The following is a 13790-nucleotide window of genomic DNA, read 5'->3' on the forward strand; positions in this document are numbered from 1 at the left end:
CTGAGCTGCATAAACAAAATACATTATTATTACATCAGCTGCAAAGATAGTTAATGAAATGGCTGAAACTGTTTTCAATAACTATCCTAGTTGACCTAAGAGCAGTTTTTGCTAAAACACATTGAAGGTCGGCATCTAACATTCATTCGAGTGCCATGGGGAGCGCGTACCCCCTGACAGACCATTGGCGTATACCCACTGTACTATACGCTTTAGTACAGGTTGAAAACCCCTGCTCTAGATGAACCATTTAGCAATGGATAGTTTATTGCCTCCTTTTGAACCTATTTCAGTATTATTCCAAAGAAGTCTAAATTGACGGAATGGCAGGAAATTGATTACTACAGAAGATCTGGTTTTCTTTGAGAGAAGATGCTATCTCAAGCTTCCAAAATAACTTATCCAGCTTCCTCGGGTTCAAGTCTTATAGATATGCAAATACCCCACAGATGTTCATATTCAGGTTCTACTATTCACCTTTATCTTATTCCAAAATGGACTTCATTCAGATCCCACTCTTTTCCTCTTTTAAGAATCCCAGGCAAGTGTTCGAAATTCGGAATAAACTGGAAATTAATTGGATGGTCATATACGGTGTTTACCCAATCAGTTTATGTCCATTGACCTGGGAAAACCAAATTATATAACAATCTGTATAGCTGTTCTAGTCATACGGGATATTTGAGTCAAATCACACAGGGGATTATTTGTGCAATAAAGTCGAAAAATATCCATTAAGGCTATAAAATCATTACGAACATTCTCTAGAACCAATAATATATATATATATATATATATATATATATATATATATATATATATATATTCTTTTCATTTCTTTTTATTGTCTGTATGCGTGTGTCTAAATTATGCCCGTGCGAGTGTGAAGCAACAAAGAGAACGCAAATCTCAACATTCCGTAGGTAGGACGGACCAACTGCTAAAAGAAAAAAAAAAAAAAATACAGACTTTACCTTGAACGAAGCATCCCACGTAAACACCACTGAGGAAACACGACCCTAAAGACTTCATGATGACGTAGAACAAGAACACCGGAGCCACGGTCGATGCCAAACAGCTGATCAAGGACAACAGGACGCAGGCCAGGATGACGGGTCGACGGCCAAATCTGTAAATGAGAAATGAAATCGGAGCCGTAGAATTTACGCTACAAAGTCAAGCACTAAGGCAAATTTTTCTTCCGCAATTCAGCGCTAAAGAGGGTGTACGGAAGTTGGAGTGGTTAACAGCGAGAAATGAAGAAAGGAAACTGGAATAAAGGTTAAATAAAAGGATAACAAGATCTATACTCTCTTTTCCTAAAGAGGAAATATCTGACGGTTCTGACCATTTCAAGAGGTTTATTATTATTATGAATGATTATTATTATTATTATTGCTAATCAAATAATCCACTTGTACTTACCTGTCCAAGAAGTAGCCGAACACCAAAGAGCTAACGAGCGCACCAGCTTGCGTTGCTGCTTGAGTGGTTGAATAGAGAGCCCGTCTCTCACACACCAAGTCCCACTGCAGTGAAGAACAATGGTGTCGTTATTTCCAAGATATGTAGAATATACCTTGGTTATTTCACGCACGCTTTCTGGGCTACATATCTCTCAGTCGTGCTCAAGGATGGTTCACTCTTAACTGAGTATCATCGTAAACTTTAACATTTCTTTCCATTTTCCTCCACCAAATATTGCTCATCAATGTTATCTCGGTGCAGCCGTCTCTGAAGTGTTAAAGATGTCATGGTTTGTGATGTATTTACTTTAACTGATTCTGGTCTATATTCCGTCGCAAGTTAGTTGTGAAGTGTACGGCTGTAGGGATCTCCGTTTTTCTCTCTCTCTCCGACTCTAAAGACAGACAGACAGACACACACACACACAGACACACACACACACACACACACACACACACACACATATATATATATATATATTTTTATATATATATATATATATACACTACCTTTATTTATATATTCATAACTTTCCGAATTTTCGTGATTCAGTTATAGTACATATAATAAACACACACACATATACATAATGTGTGTGTATTTATATATATGTATAACTGAATCACGAAAATTTGGAACGTTATGAATAGATAAATAAAGGTAGCATATATATATATATATATATATATATATATATATATATATACATATATATATATATATATATATATATATATGATTATAATCACTTTAGCACGTGATTCGTTTATCACACACACTCCACAGGTGAAACATAAGAGACAGGGTGTAGGTCCTGACCGGTTTCGGCTTTATTTTCAAGCCACTGACAAAGGACTGATACATAGTATTAGAAGTCACAAGTATATATACTACAGAGACAGTACTGACGAACATATACACAACCGTTTGAGACTGCAGATCCACCCACAGGCAGGTGTCAAGGTAGGAGTGGCTTTCAAGAATCATCTGGCTAAAATTTACAGTAAATTCTCAAGGGATACTACCGATTAGAGAACCCACCGTAGGAGACAACAAGTCCACACTCAAGCCCATACAAACAAGGAACACCTGCGGTTTGGTTCTACGTGAATGGTTCGTATGAACAAGTGATAACCAAGATCATTGATAACTAAGTCCTTGTCAAAATTAGAAGACCAACCGTTCGGTGAAATACAACGAGCTATTTTGGGAAAACATATCAGTATTAAGACATTGGAAACTAAACAGAATTTTGAAGATTTATCGAGAAAAAGACGTCATTTTGAAGCTTCAGTACCATCGCATTGGAGAGATTCTCTGCAGGAATATTGTTATATGAATATGAGGAAGAAAGTGTATCAGAAGCTTAAACGTAAACATGACAACAAAATAAAACACCTAATCGAAAGAAGCCCTTGGACTACCACGCCAATCATGAATGTGTCGTCAATTTTATCAAACAAGCATCTGGATAGGGATGTAACCAGTGCTTTAGGCTATGGTTTAATTTTGCTGTATCAACTGGAAGTATAAATAGTGTAGAAATTACTAAAGGATTGTGCAACTTGGAAAATATGTGATTTAAACTAGTGAAGAGGTCAACATAATTAAGGGAGTGATTTATGGAAGTATGAAAAAGTCAGACACCAAAAATGTACCCAAAAGATTTATGGATGCCATCAATGAACTGAAAAAAGATAAAGATATACACATGACAAAAGCAGATAAATCAGGTGCCCTAGTAATTTTAAACAAAAATGAATATATAGAAAAAATGGAGTCTTTTGGGTGATAGAAGCACTTATAAAGAATTAAATAAGAACGATAGACAGTGTGAATAAAAAAGTGATAATCTGTTAAAGGGTTTACGAAGCCTTATAAAGAAGGTGTGTGTGACCTCTCCATCGCTACGTATATGTATGGTACGATAAAAACCCATAAAACAAACTTCCTGCCAGACCAATTATCAGCTCAGTGGGGTTCTGCATCTTATAAATTAGCGAAGTATTTAGTGATATCCTTAACCCATTAGTAGGTAACATCTCTAATGCCAATATTAAGAATAGTGTGGACTTGATAGATAAACTAAATAGTGTACAAGTTAATAGTGAATCGAAACTTGTGAGCTTGATGTAGTATCTCTATTCACAAAAGTGCCTATTGATGATCTATTGGAGTTTCTATCGGAATTATTAGAAAACAAACAGCTGGATATTCCATTTTCTAAAAGCACCTTAATTGAACTGATCAAATTATGTGTAAAAGACTGTAAATTTGAATTCAATGGAAAATTCTACTCACAAAATTTTGGTATGGCAATGGGAAACCCTCTGTCCCAGTGCTAAGTAACTTATATATGGAATTTTTTGAAAAGAAAATTTTAAACAATATAATTCCACGCAATGTACCTTGGTTTAGATATGTTGACGACATAATTTGTGTATGGCCAGGGAACGAAGATGTAAATAACTTTTTTACCAGGCTAAATCAATTAGTACCATCAATTAAATTTACTATGGAAATGGAAAAGGATGGATGCCTACCCTTTTTGGATGTCCTCATACGGAGAAAGAGTAGTGGGTTTAAATATAGTGTTTACAGAAAGCCTGCTAATATTTCTTCCTATGTACATTTCTATTCTGGACAAATCAATAAGGTTAAAAGATCAGTGTTTGCATCTATGTTTCTAAGAGCACTACGGGTATGTAGCCCAGAATATAAAGATGAGGAGATAGATAAGATTCGGAATACAGGCAAGAAACTGAAATATCCAGATAATATACTAAACAATACATTAGAAGCGGCAAAAAAGACCATGTATCAAAACCAAAAAGAACCTTACAGTAACAAAAATTTGCTTGTACTACCTTATAATAATAATAATATGAAAGATATCCCACATCTCCTAAGAATGTTTTGATGTTAATGTAGTTTTAAAAACATTATTAAGAACTCACCCCCGACAATGCTAAAGGATGTGTATATAAAATTCCATGTAAGTCTTATGACAACTTTTACATGGTCAACGGGGAAAGCACTGAAAAAAGAATAGAACAACATAAACAATGTGTGAGATATGCACAGGGAAATAGTGGTATATTTGTACATGTTAGTGAGAACAATCATGCTATTAACTGGGAAGGGGCAAAAAAGCTGGTGTGTTCTAATAATGCATTGGAAAGGAAATATCATTGAATCTAGTTTTATAAAAGAAAGTTACAACAATATATGAACATCAGTCAAGGAATGTATAAACTTGATCCTTTAATATCAAAAGAAATTTGTAAACTGTTTAAATTTTAAGGTAGGCTGTAGAGATGTATGGAAATAGGATTATATTTGTAAACACAGTAAAGGGGGCAGTAGTGGTAATGAGATGTCCAACCCCGCCTCCCTGACACCTGTCAGGAGTGGACCTGTTGTCTCCTACGGTGGGTATCCTAATCGGTAGTATCCCTCGAGAATTTACTGTAAATTTTAGCCAGATAATTTTTGAAAGCCACTCCAACCAATGTTCGTCAGTACTGTCTCTGTAGTATATATACTTGTGACTTCTAATACTATGTATCAGGCCATTGTCAATGGCTTGAAAATAAAGCCGAAACCGGTCAGGACCTACACCCTGTCTCTTATGTTTCACCTGTTGATATATATGTGTCATATATATATATATATATATATATATATATATATATATATATATGTAAGTGTTTACATAATAAAAATATGGAATGTTAGTCCATATATATAAAAGACTAAAACTAAAGAGGTCAACCAGATTGCTTGCAGGAATGTGATCAGACTAAAGACGCTAAAGATGACGTATACAATAAAAGTAGGCTAAGATAACATGCCGTCACCTGTAGTCATTCAATTGTTTATAAACATTAGTCCAAGCTTCCTGCTTGAGACAAACACCGTGACCTATAGCTCAAGCGGCCTACGTGATCTGTAGCGTGTCTCATTTTGATTGTATGTTCGTATGAAACTATGTCATCTGATAGTATGTTCATATGTTCGAGCTACTATCTGCTCCTCATAACTTGTAACAGAGATGTAGAACAGAGCAGAACAGAGTTAGCTATCGTCATTAGAAGACCTGTACCTCTTTACCTAAGCTTTATCATGTAGAGGAATAGGATTAGCCATCATCATTGGCAGAAGCGATCAAGCTATCGTTATTAGAAGACTTGTACAATCATACCTGATCTTCACCATGTAAAACTTCAGAAGAATATATATATTTTATACTTCGTGTTTTCTACAAGAACCTCCTCACCGAATCATCATGAGTTTAACACATCGTCGTCATAAACAAGAAGATAATCCCGACTTCGTAAGTGATCTACAAACCCCAAGACACTCCATTGAAGATGGAAGTGCAATACCAACCGACTTAGCGTAAGATTATCGCAAGTCTAACATTACCTCATAGGGCGCCTTATCATACAAGGCACAAGCCCTAAAAGTGGTGGCAAGCGTACCAGAAGGACTCTACAACTTCTCCGAAGAAAAATCAGAATAATGAACATGTATCGCATCAGAAGTATCATATAAGAACTCTTCAACGACGACGAAAGCAGCAGATTCTTCAAGCAACCTAGTATCATCGTTTAGTGAATAACTTCAAGAAACAAAACCGACGTGTCCTTTTCCTACGGCAACGCAAGCTTCGTCTCTCATTAGAATCATTCAAGAAAACATCGTTAGTGAGCGTTTCCGGCACTTCAAGAAACAAACCCAACGCGTCTGCAGCATCGGATCTTTTCAAGGCTCGAATCATCGAAACAACGCGCACGGGGAAACTGAAGCCAAACCAGGTCATCCGCTAAATAGAGAAGGAGGACCAAGGCCGTGTGTCGTTATCGGAAACACCGTGACTTCCCACAAAAGCAAGCTAAGTACAATTTTTATTCATTTGGAGTAACTTTGAGTGTTTTCCTTGCAGGTCGAATTTCGTTATTCCTGTGGGCTGAAGTTACGAGACATTCTTAATCTTACTTTTTTACAGAAATTATCTACATCATTGAGATTTCGCTACTGCGAGTTTTTATCTTTGGAGTGTCTGTTTCCAGAAGTTCTACTGAAATATCATAATCATATACTATGTTAATTTTATCATTTTGGGTGATTATTAATCCCTTACGTAACAAATCATATTAAACAGTGAATATGCGTTTACGCAGTGGACGTCTGTATTTATACAGATGCATGGATAGGGTCGTTAAGCACCGTAGTGATTAGAAAACACACAAAAAACAAGTGGAACACCCGTACAAATCTATATAAATTAGAGGAACACCATTTCGGGTCATGACAATAAATGCTCCTTTGCAAAGTCCCGATCGCAGTTTTAGCCTTGAGTTTTTTGAGTTATATAAAATATTGAACCTCAATGACTCAACTTAACTTTAAAAATATGGCTGGATTGCAAGGAATAACATGTCTGCAAAAAACTTTCATCAGGTCTAAATGCGCTGACCAGGATCCCTCACTATTTCAAATTTTAGCAAAGAATGAAGTACAAAACAGTTAATATTGAATGCAGTAGTGATAACTTGTCTTGATAGTATCGCTCAGTTCCTAATAGTTCTTCATTCATTGCTTTATACGTAACCAGCAACATAATGCTAAAAACACACAATACGTTGCCGATGGTAATAAAGAGAGGGATCCTAATTATTACAAAAAGAAATAGGTAAACAGTAGCCCTTTCAGAAACAAAACAAATCGTGCTTAAGCACTTGGGTACTATGTCATCCAGTCAAGCGGTCAAGGTTAGTTAAATCTGCCGAGTGTTCAAAGCATAGCAAATTCCACACAATAAGCGACTCTAGCAGAGTGGGGAAAAGCGATGTTGGTTCATACATGCCAATATCTTTTTGAATTAAAAAGGGTTTTCCTATGAAACACACGACCGTATAAAGTAATCAGAGCAGGTTTTCGTTTTTTTTTAATACGTAAGTTATTATAAGTAGTGGTGGATAAAGCCCGATTGTACGCGCCGTAAAAATTAGAATATCTTGTTTATTCCTTTAGTACACGTAATAGCCTGTATTTACGGACTCACCGTCTGTTGTTCGAACTTCCCTAATGAGAAAGTCCGGATAAGCGAGCGTTTACAGATACCTCTATAGTTATAAAAAACATTGATCTGTATCTAGTGTAATTGTAAGATATCCATCTAGGGATATACAAAATATTATCTTACATTCCTGCAAAATAAGGCGTGTTTATCAAAGGAAAATCCTACAAACCTTCAAACATATTAAAATCAGTTTGAACATAAAAGAGACAATTAATCAAATAATAACTTATATAAAGGAACTATACATTTGTCTCATAAATCGTAACATTGTTCAAATGACCCAACAGAATTCTCCACAACCGCAGTCGTAGTTTGCACGCAAAATCTCGAGAAGCATGCACCCTAGAATGTTTAGTGCGTGTAAAAAGACTTTGCTGGGAAATAATTTGAATCAATCCTTCCCGACACTCTGAATATAACGATTTCCGCGAACAAAGCCCTAGACACGGTTGACTAGAATCAACAAGTTAAATCTAGTGATCCACAAACGTATACATATCGTGGATACGGAAGTTATAAATATCGCATTTTTTATTGTTGCTAATTTTTAATCCCGCCCAACCAGTCGTAGATGAATCTCTCTGATAATCTATCTAAAGTAATATCCGTAAAGTCATTCAAGCAGAGTTGATTCAGCAGAAATTTTTTTTATTTTTTTCATCTTTACCTGAATACCAGGAAGTTTCTCCACTGGCGAGTGATCTCTGGAAAAACGGATGTAATTTAACACAAAACACGGTCTAAGGACAAACATAAAGCTATTTACGTACCTTCGTATAGATCTCAATGAAATTTCAAAATAGAGTAAATGACGAAGTTGAAAAATGTTAGTAATAGGAGTCATTAGGAAATCAAATAAGCCCATATAATTTTTCCCTCAAATGTCATGCCATAAAAGATCGGACTTGGCATATCTGCGTAGATTTCTGTCGCTTAAACAAGGAAACGACTCCCGATAGTTTCCAGTGCCATGTACCGAGCGACATCTTATCTCTGTTAGGTTAGAATAAATTTTTCACCAGCTTGGACTTACTTAAAAGCTTTTTACCTAAGTGATTGTACCTCATACACCGTTTTCAGCACACTCAGGGACATTATCAATTTTTTACGTATGCCTCCGGCTTACGTTGCGCCCCAATTTATATGGTTGGTCTTATAATCTTTTCTAAATACCTTAGAAGTACATTCACATAAACTAGAGCTAGTGCTACAGAGTCAAAGACAAATAATCTCAGAGTAAAATATCTAAATGTGAGTTTTTTTAAAAAACCGAACATGTTTATCTAGGTTTTATGTGTCTGGTCAAGGTCTTAAAGTAGTCCATGGTAAGGTGTCGGCTATTCATAACTTTCCGGTACCTATTAACGTAAAAGGGGGATACAGCACTTTTGCGCTGTAGTGGGTATTACAATCGTATGTAAATATGTAACTCTTCAATCATGACAGCTCCTTTAACAGATCTTACGAAGAAGAGCGTAGATTTATTATGGTCTAAAAAGCATCAACAGGCGTTCGATATCTTAAAAACGGAATAATGCAGCTCACCTAACTTAAAAATCCCTGATTTAAATAAGGATTTTTTTTTATTGCAACAGACGCCTCAGACCAAGGGGTAAGAGGGGTAATACATCAGTATATTGATAAACAGTTCTTTCCTATAGCTTTTTATTCACGTAAACTAAAGCCCTCTGAAGTAAATATACAGTAATAGGCAAGGAAGGGCTAGGTAATCTTTACTCACTAGTACATTTTAAGTTCATAATCTATGGCTATCCTGATAAAGTCCTTACCGAACATGAGTCCTTTACCGAGTTTTTCAAAGGCTTTAATCACAGTCCAAAAGGAACTCGGTGACAAATGATCATTCAGGTCTTTGGAGCCAAGATAAGATATCTACCTGGGAAAGCAATTATCATAGCTGACGCATTATCCCGCAAATCCCGCACCATACTGCAAAGAACCATTAATTAGACTAAAATATAGAAACATCCGTGCCTATTGTTAAAACCGTATCTAAACAAGAAAATTCCTTAACCCAAGAGATCGCGAGCATTGAATATCTGGGTTGGAGCGCAGAACTGTTACAAACCGAACAAAGCAAGAGTCAACAGACATAACCCAAACAATAAAACACTTCGACGGAAACAGAGTCAGCAGCAATAAACACCAAACAATAAACACTTCGAACGGAAACAGGGTCAGCGGCTAAGCAAAAACATAAACACTTCGAGCAGAAACCCTAAAGCAAAAGTATATTTAAAGTATGTGTATCAGAATAATGTAATCAAATGTAATATTATATGTAGGTCCGTGACGAGGAAAACCCGAAGAACACAGCAGATGACTAACGACCAGGTAGTAGTAATAATCTCTTTCATACCAATCGTCATAAACTGGTTGCATTCCGTCATCCAGGGTTCCCTACTATGTCACAGAAAGCCAAATCACTGTTTTACTGGCCTACAATGCTTACAGATATAAAAAGCACATAACTGATTGTAACACGTGTCATGAAAACAAGGGACACACTAAGACACCTGTCAGTTAAGGGCCTATCCTGTGCCAAATCAATCCTTGAAAGAATATACGTAGAATTATTAACAGAATTACGAGTCTGACAGAGGGAATGAACACTTCTTAGTGTTAATAGTTCCTTGACACGTTATATAGAATTAATAGCACTAAAAACAAACACCGCAATTGAGTGCGTTAGGAATATTTATGAGTGCTAAATCAGTAAACATGGAATTCAACACATGATAATCTGACTCGGGTGGTGTAAATCAATAATCTCCTTAACTCGCGTGTGAATTCCTTTCCATTAAGAAAACCAATAATATATTTTATCACCCAGAGTCAATCGGTTTGGTAGAATAACGGATAATTAAATAGGAAGTGTCAATGTCTTACGAGTTACAACTCGTGATATTGGATCCGAACTGGATTATAGCGGTTCTCGCGGTTTTAAATACCTTTATCATTCATATCTTGATACCGCAAGTAGCCTTATACGGTACGCCACTAGAACACTTTTCCACATATTCAAGCCAACCATTAATTTATCAAATATATATAAAAGAAATATATAAATAAATATAAAAAATAAAATAAATATGGTACAAGTGGAGTCAATATAATACACTCCGTAAGAAGTCGGAAGGGTTACAAACTATAATAAAAAAGGAATCACTATAAAATCAAATAAGCAAAACGTAACCCTAGGTTAATTAGATATCCAAATATATATGCTTAAAGATTTGAACTCAAACTTAACGCTTTAGTAATGACAAATAAGCTATAAGTTCAACACATATCAAAACCTACTGACATATTGTCTGTCTCGGTGATTTATATTCGTAGTCAATGAAAAAAAAATATAAGAATAATAATAAATAAATAAAATAAAATAAAATAAAAGAGATTTTTAAGTCAGGAAGTCTAGAAGTGAAAATGTTATCTATGGAATAATCCTATATGAATCTTATACAGGGCTAATAATATATATAGAATTTGTATGGAAACCTTTTTCATTGGTTTGAATAAGGAATATTTAATTTAACATAATTACAATTATGCAGATTTCCAACATGAAACTAATATATTGTTCAATTTTGGTACTGTTTTTTTTCAGACATTCTTCTCATGTGGGTCGAGTATTAAAACAAAAAATTTATCTAAAGTCGTATCTCTTACAGCAAGTAACGTAACTCTTAAGCTGGTGACGACGTCATCAGTTCTAGAAGGTCTGTCGCGTTTGCCGTATCAGCATTGATTCCTTTAACCTCAAATATCTGCTTGCACAGGCTTCATCTCGCGCTTGCAAAGCAGATTGACTGGAGAAAGGGAATGCTTAGCCCGAACTTCTCATGGGCAAGGCAGACGTGTTCTATCCGTAATGCGCAATGCAACTAAGGAGTTGCAATCATTTTAAAATTAATAAACAAAATAAGCAAATAGAATTTCTATAACAACAAAATGAATTAATTTTTTTTCTTTGAACCTCATAGACATTTAGAAGTATCAAGATATGTATATGAAATATTTACTTGCAACATTAGTCTATCACAATTCACATTCATGGGAAAAATGTCACATTTTCTTGAAAAAAAAAAAAAAAAAACCAAAGTTTATATAGAAATTAGTTACATAGTGGGTTTTTTCGTTGCATCTCCTACCTATAAATAAAGTTTTTAAAATTAGCCTCAGAGATGCGCGCGAGAAAATTGAATATGAAACTTTTGTTAGGGCACATAGGATCAGATTTTATCACAACTTAATTTCAGTTAGCATAGAGAAATACACAATCATGATTAATCTTCTCTTTGACTCTTATGTTGCCTGCAATCTTACAAATAGCTCCGTTTTCCACTTCTTTGTCTAGTAATTTACTACCAGTAATATCGAATTTTCTTTGGGATTCGTATGATATCTGTTTATTTTTTATAATTATGGATATTTTTACAGTCATCATAGACCTGGATAGGTCACTCATTGTTAATGCCATGGATAAAAAAAGTTTGTACAGCGGACTCTTTGAATTCCAAAATATCAGCGAATTCATGTGGGTTAAGTCTGGTCTAAATGGCTCTCTCCCCTCCCCTGTATTTGGATGTCGTCTGATTTACTTTGCCCTTGTTTACAGTATAATTTCACTTGCAGGCTGATTAATGGAACCTGTTACAGTATCCTGCAGTACGAGAGTTTCACATCGCAACTTAAAAAAATCGTTCGTCGCTGCGGATGACAGCAGTTCGCAGTAACAACCGCCTACAATGTGAAAGGAATAAGCACCATCATGGACTTCTTCGACCGACACCGTTATCCCGTCATTAATCTTGTTTTAATGCGAATGTTCCTGCGGCTGTCGGAAATCGACTACAAAAGGACATACTTCGACAAATTACGACCCGAAGGATATTCAACTCTACTTGCTGGCGAAGGACTAGTGCTGGGGATGATTTCATTCATCGCAAACGTAATCGTGTAGCTTAGGATTCAGAGAATAAGTATGAGCGCAAATAGAACGTTTGGACCCGCCCAGGCAAATTTTCCCCTTGTTTTAACCCTGTGAAATTGGCCGTTTCATTTGGCTATAGGTGGTTGTCTGGAACTGTGTAATGGACGAAAAGTTGTTCGAAAGCTAGTTAAATGTGAAGTAGTATAAACCTCGGTCATGTATCCTATATATATAAATGATCATAAATAACAGAATCGAAATATATTTTTGCGTGTACGCACTAGGAATCTATATATAAATGATCATAATAACGGAATCGAAATATATCTTTGCGTGTACGCAATAGGAATCTATTTAAAGTGCATATATTAATCATAATTATATGAATCCATATACATATGTATAACAAATCAGGTAGCCTATAATCAATCTGTTACCTTTTATCTTACCAATATCTGCAGTTATATATGAGTTAGTATATGGATTAATGAATCAGATATATAACATTTAGCATAAAAATCAACGAATCAATCAGCATAAACATTAATAATTTTATCAATTCATATATGAAATTTTTAATCAGTTAAAATATGATTTTTATCATGTTAATCTTCATTCTATGCAATTGTCAGAGTACATTAGTATTTTCTGTAGCATATGTATCTTAATAGATGAAGTGAAAAACTGTATCATTATATATCAGTGATCACTATTATTTACCAATATCATTGTTTTTATATTTTATTACTTGAATCATTCATGTACACACTGAATTTTTTATTTTACTTATATATATATATTCACATAGTGTCTGTATCACACTCCTATAAGTCAAATGCAAGTCAAGTTTGAGTAATATTCAGTAGTTGGTTTTGGTAGCTGACGAGCTAATGTAAGTGTTTACATAATAAAAATATGGAATGTTAGTCCATATATATAAAAGACTAAACTAAAGAGGTCAACCAGATTGCTTGCAGGAATGTGATCAGACTAAAGACGCTAAAGATGACGCCTATACAATAAAAAAAAAAGTAGGCTAAGATAACATGCCGATCACCTGTAGTCATTCAATTGTTTATAAAACATTAGTCCAAGCTTCCTGCTTGAGACAAACACCGTGACCTATAGCTCAAGCGGCCTACGTGATCTGTAGCGTGTCTCATTTTGATTGTATGTTCGTATGAAGCTATGTCATCTGATAGTAATGTTCATATGTTCGAGCTACTATCTGCTTCCTTCATAACTTGTAACAGAGATGTAGAACAGAGCAGAACAGAG

General features: G+C 35.2%; 1 protein-coding gene across 6 annotated transcripts in view; it reads right to left on the reverse strand.

Annotated features, from left to right (window-relative positions):
• Window positions 1-13790, reverse strand: part of LOC135217095 (organic cation transporter protein-like) — a 77874-nt gene that overhangs the window by 21473 nt on the left and 42611 nt on the right. For all 6 annotated transcript variants that reach the window (XM_064252779.1, XM_064252781.1, XM_064252783.1 and 3 more), the window contains 2 exons: window positions 1426-1529; window positions 975-1129 (listed from right to left, as the gene is read on the reverse strand). In XM_064252779.1, coding sequence (XP_064108849.1) covers window positions 975-1129; window positions 1426-1529 — 259 coding nt within the window. The remainder of the gene's footprint in view (window positions 1-974; window positions 1130-1425; window positions 1530-13790) is intronic.

Source organism: Macrobrachium nipponense, chromosome 7, assembly GCF_015104395.2.
Source record: "Macrobrachium nipponense isolate FS-2020 chromosome 7, ASM1510439v2, whole genome shotgun sequence".
In the NCBI taxonomy this organism is placed as follows: Eukaryota; Metazoa; Arthropoda; class Malacostraca; order Decapoda; family Palaemonidae; genus Macrobrachium; species Macrobrachium nipponense.